The sequence below is a fragment of the Rhinoderma darwinii genome, chromosome 7, assembly GCF_050947455.1.
Source record: "Rhinoderma darwinii isolate aRhiDar2 chromosome 7, aRhiDar2.hap1, whole genome shotgun sequence".
In the NCBI taxonomy this organism is placed as follows: domain Eukaryota; kingdom Metazoa; phylum Chordata; class Amphibia; order Anura; family Rhinodermatidae; genus Rhinoderma; species Rhinoderma darwinii.
In genome coordinates, this window is record NC_134693.1 from 40020145 (window position 1) to 40036977 (window position 16833).

Here is a 16833-nt window from a genome sequence, read left to right on the forward strand (position 1 = left end):
CTGTACAGTATTTAGACGTGTACCAAAGGGCCTGATTCCTCACAGCTACATGGGAACGACATTTCTACTCTAGATCATGTTGATCTCATAGGGAAAAAGCCGCAGACATGCTGGCAAAGAAACTGATTTATTGACCTATGAAAAAGCAATATATAGAACTGCTAGGTCACCGTGAACTTTTTAGACTTAAAGCCAAAAAAGAAATGTTAGCAAAATCTATAATATGGAAATTCTGTATAAATCACAATTAATAATGTTTTATTTCTCATTAATCTAGCAATTTTCTACGGATTGGATACATCAATAGTGGTTGGAATTGCATTTGCAGCCTTTTTAATTGGTGCACTATTAACGGGAGCTTTGTGGTACATTTATTCTCATACAGGTAGGTCTTAGTGTCTTAAGATTCAGTATTATTAGAATATTTTTAAACCTAAGACTTCAGGGTTTTTGAAAATGTGTTTAGGTCTTTTGTTGTTAAAGAATTCTGAGTTAATAGTGGGAAATCCTGTGTTCAGTATCCTCATCTCTTGGCCACAGTGGAGATCAACGTCTTTCACTCAGGAGGACCTGTCCTGTATTATACAACCCATTGCTTTAACTGGGCACTGTGTAATGCTTAATGTCGCCAGTGGTAGCGCTGCAGGGAAATTGAACATTTCCTGGCAGGTTTCCCCGCAAATTATGGCTGATTACTGGGGTTACCAGCAAGGTTACACTGTATATCCTTCTTATTGTAAAGGGACCCTTTTAAGAAGAAGTGATTGTCCACAATGGACAGCTCCTTTAATTGTAGCTAAATATGAAGTCCATCTACAGGTAAACCCCTTTAACAATTTCATTACAGAATAATTTATGAGGTTTTTTTGTTATTAAAGGAAAGAAGCAGCGAACTCCAATTCTTGTGCACATTCAGTTGCCATATTACAGAGGTGTAACTATAAGGGTTGCAAAGGTTGTAGTCAGATGATGGCTCTTTACCACGTGAGAGGACATCTAATGGTTGGGTTATAGATTTTTAGGACCCAGTACCTTCAAATTACCCTACTTTGTATCCTGTGAACAGAGATAGCAAATGGACTGTCATGCGCGTCAGTACATTGTGACAGCCTCTTTCCCCTCACAGGATACACACACTGTAAAAGGTGCCTATATTCTACCGAAGACACCAAGAGAGCAAGTCCAAGAGGCGTACAATTCTCAACTCCACTCTGCTGATAAAGAGGCATTGGGGTAAGAGCCCCAGTAAATCTCAGTTCTCAGCTGTTCCTTAATCATAAAAAGAGCAATTCTTGCCCTAGGCCAGTAAATACTAATGTTAGGGGAAAAAGATAAATACAAGAATTCATTCTTCGTCTCATGAGGGAAATGAGACAGGCCTTTTGCTGCATTGTCTATGCTCTCTGCAGGACGGGACTTCTTTCACTGCTCTGTTTGCAACGAAGACCAAGTAATGTTAAGCTCTGCCCTTCCAGTTGATTATGGTGAGAACCAGGAGGTGAAGGACTATTTATTTTAGGAACTTGCATAAGCTATTAATGACGGACAAACAGATGTTTTTCTTCCCTCGATAATTTCTAGGTTTAGAATATATTCACACTTGGCAGATTTGCTGACTCCCATTAATCTGAATGAAGCTTGCAGAAATCCATACACTTGCTGCAGGAATAACGCCTTTCAGATGTATGGGACAGATTTTCAAATCTTCCGCTATATACTCACCTAGCCCTATTCCCGCAATTAACGGTGCAGGTCAGGCTGCAGGCTTCTTCCAGCCTGTGGCTTGCACTGTCAGCAGCATGGCACATGACGTCACTGTATCACTTCGGTCTGCGTTGTGTTCCCGGCACCTCATAGGCTGCAGGACTGAATGGTGTGAACTAATCTGCTGCTTGTAAATCTACCGTTAGTGTCCTTATAAACACGATGATATTTATGAAAATTTGTTGCAGTAGGAAGCCGCAGAAAAGCAATTAAACTACAAAAAATTTATTTTGGTGTCAGTCAGATGTTCTATTTTTTTATAGAGTGATACATTTGTCCTTTGGTTAAGAGCTGCACTGGTTCTTTATATAAATTACAGATTTTTGTATCGGTCCATAATGGAAACAAGAAACATAAAAATATTTCTCATTAGTCTTATTCCTCAAAATGCTATTTTCCAGCAAATGCTCATAATTTCACAGTTCATTTCATGATTAATATCCAGCGTGACATCACTTTATGGCATGTTGTAAACTAGAACCAGATCTGTGTAGAACACTGTTTTCCAAATGTGAAGAAAGAATGTATTTTCAGTGTTTCGGGAGGGCACTAACGTTCCTAAAAATAAAATGTGCCCATAAAGCACAAATACATTGACAGAAGGTCCAATATAAACCTTATTGTACAATATTCTACTACCTTAACATATGTGGCCACTATGTGATCTCACCGTCTATTAGAAGCCCCTGTTTTCTATATTTTCCTAACACAGTATTTATCAATTTGCAAGTTATTGATAACCAGTCTTTGAATAACTGTCCACCAGCCCCCGTCGGTAAGGTAGGCCACTGCCACCTTAAAAGCAGCCAGCAGCTTCCTACTGTTTATTAAATTGCATGTAAGAGACTGAGCTAACAAATTTCAGAGCTCACAATTACTGGTGGGTTGTAAGGAAGACATAAGGGGGATGCTCTGTGCTGAGTTATTGGAAAGTCAGGCCCATATACTGTTGCACAGGGGCCATCTACCTTCTGTGTCCGCCCCTGAAGCACAGTCTAGGTCAAAGAGCAAGGCGGAGATCGATCTGTCAATTTTTGTGACTTTATTGTCTAGATATCCTCTTAACTAAGGATATCTCAATATTAATATCTCTTTACCATTTCGTTTAGTCTGACTGTTCCCCAGTAATCCCACTGCCAAGAAAACTTGCATAGGCAGACCGCCTACCAGAGTAAACAAATTAATGTAAAACATGTTCCCTTATACATTCCATATTCCAACAAATAAAGCCTTCTCCACCCCTGTGGTTTGGGGAATACATTCCTCATAGCACAGCTGAATATTTTTTCACCACAAATAGTTTGTCCCTGCAATTTGAAACAAAAAAATATATTATAGAAGAAATACTGTAACCCATAATTATATACTGTATATTGCTACATGTACATTGATTAATTACCTGGAGGCAGAAAGAAATGCCCTTTAATAAGGGAGTGGTGCAGAACATCTTTGTGGTTTTTCAAATATTTGGATAGTATAATGGCATTTAAAGGTAATTTCAGTGTTATGGATGGGCCACAATAGGTTTTCATTTACTTTATATGTCCTAAGCTCAAATGACGAGGAAACCACCAAAAAGTCACTGGCCTGCTCAGTAGAATATTAGATTGCAGGTAGATGAGCAAAAACGGCTCAAATCATTGATTAAATTATTAAAGGGGTTGCCCAGCCACAGGATAGGTCATCAGTATATGATCGATGGGGGTCTGACACCTGGACCCCGCACCGATTAGCTGCTTAGGCTGAGTCCAGGCATCGGATGTCCATGCCGGATGCAGATGGCTCCGGTCACGGAATAGCGGCCGAGCTGCAGTACTGCAAATATGTTCCTATTCAAGTGAATAGGAGCAGAGTTGCTGTTCTGCAGCACGGCAGCTATGCAGTAGTCGAGCCATCTGCTTCCGGCACCAAATACTACATACCCTGCATAACATCCGGCGCCTGGAGGCAGCCGGGGCAGCTGATCGGTGCGGGGTCTGGGTGTCAGACCCCCACCGATCATATACTGATGACCTACCCTGTGACAGGTCATCAGTTGTCCGTGCCTGGACAACCCCTTTAAGGCTTTATTCACATGAGCGTATTTCACATCAGTGTGCTGTCCATTTAAATAACTGACAGCACACTGACAAATGCAATTCAATGGGGCTATTCAATGGTGTTTATTCACGTAGCGTGCGTCCATTGCGTGAAACTCACGGCATGTCCTATTCTGGTCTGTTTTTGCAGATCAGACGCCCATATGGGTGCGTGAAAAACGTTAGTGTGCTGTTGTAGTTTCACGCATCAGTTGCTAAAGAAATGATGAGGAAAAAAAAGTAAAACCAGGTAGTGCTTGCAAAGAGGAAGCACAGAGCAGAAAAACGGATGCCACACTGAAAGCACACTGACGCAACACGGACAGTCATATGCTTGAAAAAAGCCCTTTTTCTTCTGGATGCAAATCAAAAACGCTTAAGTAAATTAGGCCTTATAGTTACTTTAATGATGATAAACTAGAAGGCACAATTGCACCCACTTAAGTGACCCTAAAAATGCTAGGGGTCTTGAGAATTGTTTGCCATAAATGCCCCTTTACCACCATTCAACAGAGTAGAGAGAGGTCTCATGACGCATTTCACTGAACCCTTATTTCCTAAATAACAGAGGTCTGTTTCTAATGACACTCAGGGTTGGGTTTTAGTTTTTTGACCCTACATGGGGCAATTTAGAGAATGCACTTTCTTCTCTAGTTTACAGAATATAAGAAATGATGCATGCCCTGATTTAAAGGAATTCTGTACTGTTTACAGATTTTTATTAGTTAGGGTGCAATCTTTTTGAGCTGTTCTGTTATTATTTGAAGAATTTATGGTTTTATACTTTTTGTCATACATGTTTCTTTAATAAGGCCCATCTAATATACATAGAAAACATTTAATTAGTTACATAGATCATTAAAGCAGATCTGTCCGTTGAATATCCTGCTCTAGGTAGGGGCAGCATATTACACAAACAGGTCCGTTCTCCTATAAGCCAAAACTGGGCTAAAAAATATTGTGCTCTTTGGCTAATAGGAGCAATCAAAAAATACACCGGACTCCTAGCTATGTGGTGTATTCATGAGGGGAGTGCTGCCCTTTCCTCTGGACAGTGATTGACGGGCTGCTGTATGTTCAGATTGATTGTCAATCACCAATGAGAGGGGTGAGGGGGGCGGTCCCCTCACGAATACATCGGATTCATAACTACGAGTTTTCTATATTCTTTGCTAGCTGCTATTAGTCAAATAGCGGTAGAAGCGCGGACCTGTCCTTGTACTATGCTGCCCTTATTTAGATCAGCATATTCAGCTCAGCTGACAGATCTTCTTCAAGGCCCATTTTAGGGCGGCATAGTATGAAGACAGGCCCGCTGCACTTTTACCCCTAAATGGCACCAAAAGTATTGTACCGTTTGGCTAATAGCAGCAAGCAACGAATACAGCAGACTCATACTCATGAAGCGGAGCCCTTCCCCCTTACCAGTGACCAACTGTCTGCCGTGTATCTGGCTATATACTTGGTAGCCATTACTTACTGCTTAGAGGCTCCCCTCATGAATATAGTGCACTCATAACTATGAGTCTGCAGTATTCTTTCCTAACTGCTATTAGTCAGACAGCGCAATATTTTTTTTGTGCTATTTGGGCTAATAAGTGCAGCGGACACGTCTACATTCTATGTTGACTTAAAAATGGGGAGCAGAGTATGATGACAGATCCGATTTAAAAAACATGCCGTATGGGGAATCCTATGAGGTCCTTATGATCTGTTGCATTGACATGTTTGTTATTATTATTGCTATTGTAAGATATTATTTGATATTATTGAGGATTGGTCAATGACGTAAAACACCGGGCAATATAAAGTTATAGCGTGCTTATTGCAGAGAAGTGCCAGTTGTGTGTAACAATAAATGTGTCTGCTGAGCCCCCTAGCTAGTTGTCGGTGTACTACAATTCATCACTACCTCAGCCGTGGTACGACCAACTCTTTATTATTTTAGGATTTACAATGTAACATAGTTCATTCAGTTACAGCAACAGCATATTTTTGCACTATAAAATATATTTAGAGATACATGTTTATTCTGACTGAAAGTCTGGATACATGTACAGATATAGCAAATATCATTCTTTTTTACCAGTGTTGTGTGATCTGCTGATACAATTGAGCGCATTCAGCTGACCCTTTAATTGAGTTAAGCTTCACGCACGGTGACACAAAGTCCGTACAGCTCCGGATTACAGCATCGGTTTGTGCTGTATTTACTGTATTTACTTCTGTCGTGCTACATGTAATGGAACATGCCACAATATTTTTTCTCGTGGATTCCATATGTAACCGGCAGAAAAAAATTTCTGCATGTCTCCATATGAAATGTAAGGCACACAGAGGTACATTATGTAGCCATAAACTTGTTTAGGCCTTTGTTATGGATCTGTACAGCAGACACGTTACATAGCGGCATGGCGTTGACTTACTGTACATTGCCTCTATAGTCAGCAAATGTAACATCGATCGTCTTTATAGATCTTTAGGATTTATTTTTCAGTTCCTTTTTGATCTTTGCAGTGTTGAAAACAATTTTGCTACCAGAAAAACAAAAAGAAACAGGCTACCTGCTGCTGCTGGATCTTATTATGGCTTTATTTTTTGCATGGAAAAAATGATGAAGATATATTATAAAGATTATAGAGTTTACTCTTCCATGTCAAGAAAAGGAAAACTTCAGTTTAGAGACGTAGAATCCTAAGGTTCATGTACACATATCCGTTATTGTATTGATTCATTTTCTTTTAAATGATCGTAACAATAATTTCTTAGTGTACGGCTGAATTTATACACAAAGTTTTTCGTGGCGTCTTTATTTTCTTTCTCAAATACGTTGCAGCCAGATATTGCTGGTTATATAGGAGAAAGCGCACATACACAACGATTTGATTTGTGGCGTTTTTGTAGTGTTCTTGGGGCCAGTGAAATTTTTGTTTCAAAACGCAGCATGCTCTAAGTATGCCGCTTTTTGTTTTAACCAGCGCGGCAACCTCTTTGTTCTAGGGATTGGAGGGGTTCTGACCACTGGGATCCCTACAGATCATAAAGTGAATGCATATCCTAACAATATACTATATACTTAATATGGTGCAAAAACCTTTAGGCAGATGAATGTGTGCAAAATCGGACGTGAAAAATGAGAGTTTTTCACGTCCGATTGGCACACGTGCGGGACCCGTTTTCACAGATCCCTCTTAGACTTGAGTCTATTGAGGGATCCGTGAAAACTGACTAAAATAGGGAATGTCCTATTTTTTCACGGGCCCTTCACACGGTCCGTTAAAACAACGGCCGTGTGAACATCCCCATAGAAATACATGCAGCCGTTAGACGTTCGTCTGAATCACGCTAATAATAAGTTTTTACACTTCGTCTGACATGCAAGTTTTGACATGAGAAAACAGCGCCAAAACGTGTACCACAGCGTGCACATTGATTTCTATGGTCAGGACGGATGCCCTAATGGTGTAGTTTGTGCTTACCTTTTGTTTGCTTACGTTGTATTCTTTTTTTATTTTTCCATGTCCTGAAAAGTGTAGTCTACTACGCTTTTCAGTACTTTTCCAAAACGTATAAGATTTTATCTGTATTGAAGTCAATGGCAACGTATGGACGACATATGCAATATAAAACCCTATGTTTACATACGTAAAACGTATACGTTTTTGTACCCTTATATGGGAAATCTTGACTTTATAAAGTTTGATTTAGCTAAAGAACAAAAAAAGTCTACTTTTTTTTAAGTAAGAACGGACACAAACGTATAAAAACGTATACGATGTATACCACTAAAAATCTTAAGCATATGTTACAAATGCATACGTTTTTGTAACTCTAAAAATGTATATGTTGTCGTATACCACAAACGTGTGCACAAAAGATGTGGACTTAGCCTAAGCCCGTATAAATATTGTTCTTTTCGTAACAAACCTATGATAATATTAATAATGACATGCTGACTGTATTTTCTTAGCACATGTGGGTTGCATGAAGCTATTACCATTAAGGAAGAATGATTAACATTTAAAAAAAAAAAAAAAAAAAAGCTCCTCAGCGCTACATGAAACCTTCTAGTATCTATTACATTTAGATATTCAGCTATTAGGCAGAAATGTTAGTTCAGAGTCTCTGTGACAGAATTGGGGGCTCTCTGCGAATTTTATTTTTAGGCACATTGAAGAAACAGTCAGTAGATCACTTTTTGGCCTGATGCTGACGGTCATTACACTAATTCAGGCTATGGGTGCTGCCTGACCATAGACTTTGGTATCTCTCCATTATCACCTATAGTTTTAGGAAATGGATTATGCACATTTTGTAATGCACAAGTATGTAATGTAATAATGCAGTGAGAGTGGCACACGTACACGGTGTCTAGATTACAGTCCTGGCAGTCATCTATAGCAATTTACTTTTGGTTCATGACAAACCACTCCAAGCCTCATACAAGCCACAACAGCAGGGCAGTACACTTGTGGTTTGTGACATTAGGGGAATGTGCTGGGTGGAGGAAATCTACATTTAAAGCTGCATTTTCAGGGAAGTTTTCAGTAAATGATCTCATGTTGTAATTTGGGTCATTTGAGACTGGTTTCATGCCATCGCTTTTATCAGATGCTTTTTATATGATGTACCATTAGAACCAAACTTCTCAAGTTTCTGCATACTTCATGACATCTTAATAACACTGTTTATGTAACAGTAAGTGACACAGTATTGTAAAGATAGTATAGCACATAGTGGTTCATTTCTTTACTATGCAGTTTTCTATACAATACTGTTTTTTTTGGATAGCAAGATAAATAGATAGATAAAATTCCTTTTATCTGGCATCAATGGGACCAGATAGGTGCCAGATTATAACTGGATATTAAGGGAATTTCAGTGTGTAGATAGATAGATAGATAGATAGGGAAAAAAAATATTACAGTCAATGATATCATACATAGGTTGTATATTGTCACGATCTAGGGGTATGTGGACGAACTAGGCCGCTCCGCCGTAGTGGAAAGGCAGCTGACCAACTCACAGTCTATGCAAAAGTCTATGGAAGGAGTATAGCGCAAGGGTACCTGGGATAGTTCAGATGGCAGCAAGGGCTTCAGCACAGATGGGGCTAAATGTGGCGGGTTGCGCCAGATGTGGCGGATGGTATTCGGGATGGCAGATGACACCAGATGTGGTGTATTCCAGCAGACGTGGCAGGTTGCGCCAGACATGGTGGATGATATCCGGGATGGCAGCTGACACCATACATGGTGAATTCCAGCAGGCAAGGCACGGCTCAGATACTAAACAGGCTCGGGAACAAGACACAGCACGGGATACAGGAGATCTGAGGTAGGGCACGGGAACAGTGGGAGCAGGAAAACACTAAGGGACCATTTGCAATACAAACATGGGAAAACTACAATAACGCTCAGGCAGGGAGTGGAAGGGCGGAGCCCTTCTTATAGTCCTGGATGAACAGGGGTTAATTAGGGAACATCAACATGTGTGCGCGCTGGCCCTTTAAGGCCAGGGCCGAGTGCGCAGACTTTAACAGACAGAGCAGTGCCACACAGCCGTGAGTGCTGGCGGTCTGTGGTCGCGGCTGTTGCAATGTAAGGAACGGCTGCGGTCCGCGACCACGGTCATGACACATATCTTCAACCTATTACAATTTTTAGTTGTGATGATCCAGTTAAAATACAGCACTGGGTTACAGTATATTGGCACCAGCAGATTTTGGTCCAATACGTTAGAGAGCACTTCAACGTAATCTGTAACCGATGGCATTATACGTTATGTTTTGCTCCAAAGCACCATCCATATTAATATAAATATCTTAACTGACCTGAGTAGGTGCAGCTACATAGTATGTGTATGTGTGTGGACATTGATGTGTCATTGTAACAATGTCCTTATGACAAGGCAGTACAATAACAGGGCAGAGGCAGGAAGTGTTGTCATAAGGACACAGGAGTAGAGGAGCTGCATGCTTGGAGCCTGTAACTTCACACATATAACCTGGCAAAGGAGTAAACTTTGTTTTGGTTTTTTTTTAAAACAAACAACTTTTATCCACAATTTTAATATATACAAAAGGGCCTTTTATATGAAACATCTGATAATTTTCTTTTAAATTATGTTACTGTGTCATTAACTATTAAAATCTGATACATTTTGTTTTCACTTTCGTCAGACATTGACTTGGATTTATATAATGAAATGAAAAAAAAAAAGTTAATTTATAAAGATACAATTGATTTTTCATACACAGCTCTTTAAGACATTATAGTGCCATGGTAGGGATTTCTAAGAAGTGAGGAATACAAAATAAATCAAAACAAGATCTGGAAATCTTCTTAACTTAAATGAACCTTTGCATCACCTCGGCCATCATCTAAAATGGAATTCCATCTGTGCTAAGAGACAAACTTGATACTTCTACAAAAACTTTAGTAATAGGATTTGAGTCAACCTGAGCAGCGCACACTTGTCTCAAATTTCCACCCTCAGTTTAAAAACACTGGGATTAGATAAGTAAAGAGAATAGTGATTGCAGAAGTGAGTTGTGGGGCCTAATCGAGAGCTGGTAATGGGAGAACTGGAGGGCAAGGTAAAAAAAATATAGATTATAGTATGGACTAACATAGCACGTTGCCAGACAAATAGTACAAATCTAATCCGTGCAGATTATTTGTATTGACCAGATGTTCATATTTTATGTGTTTGATAAAATGTAGCCATCTGTTTCTAAAGGTAATTTTTTCCCCTAACAATTTGTGAACTCTTTATTCTCTGCAGAAGGGATTGTACTGTGGATTTATCTCTAGTACATATAGTTATTACTCATTCTGTAATGATCATAATTTTCACTTTCACGTCCTGTATATACTCCAATGAACATTTAAACTATCTCTCATAGTATAGCAGTATTTTTAAGATGCCTCTTTTGGAAATCCCACCATAATAAAGACTTAAAGGCTATGCACACCTTTGAAATAGTTTTTTTTTTTTTTTTTATAAAAATGTCTATCAGTGTGATAGATGTGAGTGCAACTTTCAAAACGCTTTCTATTAAAAAATAATTGTAACATTTTGAGATACAGCTGATTTGTATCCTGTATACAGAGCAGCTGTATCGTGCGCGGAGTACTGAATCTGTCAGGTACGGGGGACTGACTGGTTCAGTGACAGCGGGTCTGGCGTGTCTCTGACACGCAGGATCGAGCTGCCGTCGATCACATCTAAATTCATAACTTAGATGTGATCGATTACAGGTGGATCCTGTATTCTGTATACAGAATACAAAGCAGCTGTATCTCAAAAAGTTAAAATTATTTTTAATAAAAAGTATGTTGAAAGTTGCACCAATCACACTAAAATATGGACCTTTTTAGATTAAAAATAAAATAAAACAATGGTGTTGAAGGATAGACATCACTTTAAGATGAAACGCTACCTTTACTGCACCGTTAAATACAATATTAGGGAATAGCGTAAATATTGCTATTACTATTAACATATTTTGATAACAAACTACTGGCAATTTCAATAGACTGCAGGCTGTTTAACCCTTTAAGGACTATTTTGAGCCTTCAAGGGATTTTCCCATAATCCTCATTTATCACCTATCCACAGGATAGAAAGTGAATGAGGCGGTGGCGAAGCATGCGCATTATCGCTACATTCATAGGGACCCCAATCGGACACCCGCTAAAAAGAAAATGATTACCTTTCCTGTGTATAGGTGATCAATTATGATTATGGGAAAGGTCTACCCCATTTATAAAATAACAATGCAAGGATGCCGTCACTAGAATTAAAGTGGTGTTTTAGTAATGGGGCTGTGTTGGAAAGGACTCCATAGGGGATGTAGCGTGGGTATCCTTCACAATGCATGTTTTTTGCAGTACTTTTCCACTCAGATGGATGAGATGTCAGAGATCTCCCAGCGGACGTCAGCTTGCTTCCATATATATAATGTGCTCAAACTCTAAGTAATAATACATGTGTGATCATCAAATGACGGTTGTAAACAGAATGGGATAGGTTTTTCTTTACCAGACTTGTAGCTAATGTTTTCCAGAATGAAATAACAGCCTTAGTTCATTGACAAGAGCAGAACCTGAGAAAAACAATGATGTCAGAATTGATGTTTATAGCATTGGGTCAGATGACCCGATGACATTAAAAGCTGGAACATGGAGAACCTGTACATTTGGTCCTTTCCCTCCATGTAATGTGACATCTTTTGGTTTTTATGTATTTTTGAGAATTTACAACTCCATTAGTACCTTTAATCTAATGATGCAATACACATGATTTATTACTTAGTGTAGAATTACTTGTTAATTCTGAAAGAGTCCAAATTTTGCGCTTCATAATTGGCTGTTGTAATTTGGTGAATCTGAGCCAGCACATTGCTAGACTAATGTGTTCATGTGGACATCTGGATATTGCTGTCTGCATATGGCCTTGGCAGTGGATACTTCCTAATTCAACTGATTAGGCTTTTGGGTGGGCATGCTAAATGCCACTCAATTATAGCTAGAATGCAACTCATACCATTGGCAGAGTTTGCCTGTTACAGTAAATTATGAAATATTTGGATTACACCGTGTACAGTTATCACTTTCTATTTTCATTTATCAGTTTTGTGTATCCAACATCATATGCTATGAATTAGCCCACTTACATGTATTTCATGTATTCACCGTCACCTATCCTGCTCTAGACATAGCGGTTATTAATTTCAAAGCAATTTTTGTTCAAAAAGATTCTTATGGCAGACATTTTAGTCTAACTTACAACTTGTTATGACCAGCAGGTTGTGGACCCACTGGGCTACTCCACTGGTTTCGCATCGGGGCAAACTCTAAGGGTGTTATCTAAGTAGCCTCCCGGTCTTCACCCTTTAACTACTATGCAGGGATCTGGTCTTTGCTGCGGAGAGGCTACTAGGTCGCTACCTCTTGAGGTGGTCCCGGTGGAATGGCTGCTGGCCCAGCGGGCCATGTAAAGGCACTGGCAGACGGTACCTTGATGGATGAAAGCTTCAGGCTTGTCCCTTTAGGAGGCGGCCAGAGCACACACACGCACAAGGAGCATTGTGGCCGCGAGTAGAGGAACACATCAGACACTGGCGACCTGGACAGGTCGTCTACAGGGAAGGCAGGGACGGTTAGCAGTAGCGGAACGCGCTGCCGACGTTAGACTACTGTGAATTAAGCTATTGCCATACATAATAATACCCTAAAAACCTAAAAATTCAAGTTGTTTGGAGTTGACATCAATGTCATCCAAGTCACATTGATAATAGTCCCGGAAGCTGAGATATAGGTATGTTTGTCAAAGTCCTCACATAAAAGCTAGACAGAGTTTATGTTGACTAACAAAATGTTGAGTACAAATGACCATTAGCTGTCCAGTGTTAGGACCCTTCTACATAAATCCCCATTGTACGGCTTTGTAGATCTCTGTTTATGTGACATTGGTGGGCTACTTGGGTTAATTGCCATCACACCAGAATTTCCTGATTTTTAATGGAGATGAACTCTAAGATTAATATATTTTATGTTGTATAGTATTTGATTAAAGGTAAAGAAAGGTTTAAATGTCTGCAGAAAACATGCCATGGTAGTAAATACTGTGTACAGATGTATCAACACAATTTCCGATTGATACACAGTTCAACAATGTAGACTACAACTGTACCTCTGGATCTTCAAAGCTTCGCTAAGTGACTAGACTTCCAGCCAGCCCCATGAGTATGGTTGTTGATGGACTCCCTACTAATGTTAAAAGAGATAATGTCAGCTAGACTCCCAAAAGGAACATAGCACATTTCCATGCTTTATTTCATCTTTGTTATTCAGACACTCGCTATGACCTGCAGTGTGAATTTGAAGTATTTCAGTGTCTGAAGTGCAAATGAATTGGATGTTCTACCCTAAAAGAAAGATCAACATATGGATTACATCCAAGAGGTTTAAGGTTTGGAAGATAACAAAACAAATGACCTAATATGCTTGGGTTTGCAATGGTTACTTTAAAATCAGCAAGCAGTACAATATTTACTCAGTTAAAAGACTATGGTTAAAGTGTACAGATAAAAAAAAATACTTGGCGAATCATTAGATAAGTTGTCCAGGGTTACAGAGCTGTATTGACTTGCAAAGAAAAAGTGTCAGACTGGTTTAGAAAACCCAACTTCAAATACCCCTTTATAGCATCCTAAATTTATCGAGTGGGCTTCCCTATTTTGAGCCCTTCACTAAGTAGCCAGATGAGGGAAAACCGCTATATAGAACATCAGTATTTCTGGAAGACTTGGCATGTCCGTTAATTTCCCAGATGGCCTATTGGTTTCAATAGGCACCACGTAATGCTTTATTTCACCTGTGGTGGCACTGCAGGGAAAATGAACACTTGCTGTCAGGCGCCCCAATAGATTACAGCTGATCTCTGGTGGTCTTAGCAGTGGGACAACCTTTGAACAGTTTATTTATTTGTGGACCCTTCAAACTAAAAAGGATTGTAAAAAACGGATCACTAACATGTTGCCATATACGATAGATTTTAGATAGCCTTTTTTTTAAAATTACTTTTCGTTCAATGTTGATCTGTGAAGGTGTTCTTTCTGGGTGAAAACTTCACACGTTAAATGACATAACACTGTTCTATCTCTGCTTTGATCTGTGGCCTGGACTGTTAGGTTACATATCTGTGATTTGGCACAAACGACTTTCCAAGTGTTGCACCACACAACAACGCAAAAATTGTAATACGGCAGATAAATTTTTCCATAAATATCTGCCTTAGGTAAGCGTTTGTCACACTAGTTGTGTCATAACAAAAAGCATCAACAGTTAGCACAAAATTGTCTGTCTAAATTGTCCATTTTGCCTGTCTGAACTCTAAAATGTATAAACCGTTTTACTTTTTATAAAAACAGATCACCCTTTTTTGAACAGTCATTTAAGAACATTTATCAAAAAAATAAATAAATAAGTGTGGCGATTATTTCTGATATTCTAGTAGTGTCAGCAAAAAGCCGTAATGAATATGGTTGACAAGTATGAAAATATTATGTGAAATGGAAGTGTATCTACATTATATGCAGTATAATATTAACATAGGGTAAATTTCTGGGGGGGGGGGGGGGTAGAATTTGACAAGTTTGAACCTATTGCAGCTTACATTTCTCTTCCTAACATGGACATTTAATAAACGTTATCATTTAGTTGGCATAAAAGCTTTAGTCGGCATGTACATTAAATAAAAATTAGCCGAACCCGCCATTTTGGTGGGATCGGCTGACAATCTAAGGCTCTGTTCACATTTGCATTGAATTCTCCGTTCGGTACCTCTGTTACAAAATCCGTCAGATTTGATTGGAGAAATTGCACTGCTTGCAATGACATTCTTCCTATAAAAAATGTAGACACCACAATGGAAATCCTAAGATCCTCCTTGTAAGGCAATGAGTTCTATACAGCATCATTGGTGTGCGGACAGAGTGCCTCAGCCATTGTCCAGGAAAAAAGAGTGAAGGAGACTTTGCGGACAAAGGTTGGTCCCCCACCGATCTGAAAGTGATGACATATCCTAGCGATATGCCACCAGTTTATAAGATGGAAATATCCCTTTAACTTTATAGAGCTGCATAGCATATACGTAAAGGTTGCTAGGTGGACATCAGGGATTAAGAATAGTGTATCATAACTATAAAATATTAAAACATTGGTATGGTACCAGGTTATGATTATTATATCAAAAAAGGATCCCACTTGGCTTTTTTCTTACCCATAACTGGGTCTATTATCTATCCTACTATATATCCATAAAATACCAAAAACTAAAGTGAATTCTATTTTTAATTGAATACTTTTTGTCATCCACTGATATTAGATTGAATTAGAGTGATCGACTATGATTAAAAAAAAGTCTGCCTTTTAATCCAGAAACAGTGCCTCTCGTATGCATGGGCTGTGTATGGTATTACATCTCATCGCCATTCATGTAAGGTGGAGCTGCAATACCATACACGGCCCATGGTAAGGAGTGTTGCTGTTTCTGGGGAAAAACACCTCTTTTTGTAATTTACAACAAGTTCTTTCATTTGCTTTTCTTTACTAATGATATATATAATAATCCAGCATATGTATCGTTAAATACAAACAAAACTTTATTTTTGTTGCAGCGGGTAGCGAACCCTTTACATGAAATAATATTGTCTACGTATTACCATGTAATAGAGCAGTTCCTGATATTTCATTGACATCTACCAAGAAACTTTTTAAAAAAAAGTCAATTAAACTAAAAAGGCATGGCAACAAACTGAATTTGGCAAAAGGGTAGAAAAGTAAACTTTTGAGATTTCCTGTACAGGGAGGAACATCCAGTATGTGCCAGAGTGTGATTAATAAAGGACATGGTGTTGCATCCAGCCTGTTTACGGCTATATAAGACAGGCGGAGGATAGTAACACTCTGTTAAACATGTAAGAACATTCCTGCCTTGTTATTGAGGCAGTTATATACTATATAACCACAGTCCCTTTAGTAAAGCAGATTTAATACTATACTGTGATTTATATAAAATACTGTAAGTTTCGGACTTGAGTGTTTCCAATTTGCACAGACCACAAATTTTACTCACTTTCTATAAGAAAATTCCTCTAAGGACTTCACAAGAAGTACTGTCTTATACAAGTATTCAGTATTTGGACCTCTAGGGTCAGTTCACACGTTGCGTAAATACTGTGGATATTTCCAGAACGGGATTCGTTGCGGAAAATCCGCATCTTATACTTACCCTGTGTTCCTCCCTCCAGGCCAGCCTCTTGGGAAGACATTTCATCCGATGTGACCACTGCAGCTAATCACATGCTGTAGCGGCAGTAACATGGGATGAAACGTCAGAGGGCCGACCTCCTGGGATGAAATCCGCTAAATCCCATGTGATCACTGCTGCAGCCAATCACAGGCTGCAGCAGTTTCCTGGG

General features: G+C 39.1%; 1 protein-coding gene across 2 annotated transcripts in view; it reads left to right on the forward strand.

The window, feature by feature from the left end:
* The window catches only part of TGFBR3 (transforming growth factor beta receptor 3), a 187438-nt gene that overhangs the window by 157780 nt on the left and 12825 nt on the right, over nucleotides 1-16833 (forward strand). For both annotated transcript variants that reach the window (XM_075833225.1, XM_075833226.1), the window contains one exon: nucleotides 278-385. In XM_075833225.1, coding sequence (XP_075689340.1) covers nucleotides 278-385 — 108 coding nt within the window. The remainder of the gene's footprint in view (nucleotides 1-277; nucleotides 386-16833) is intronic.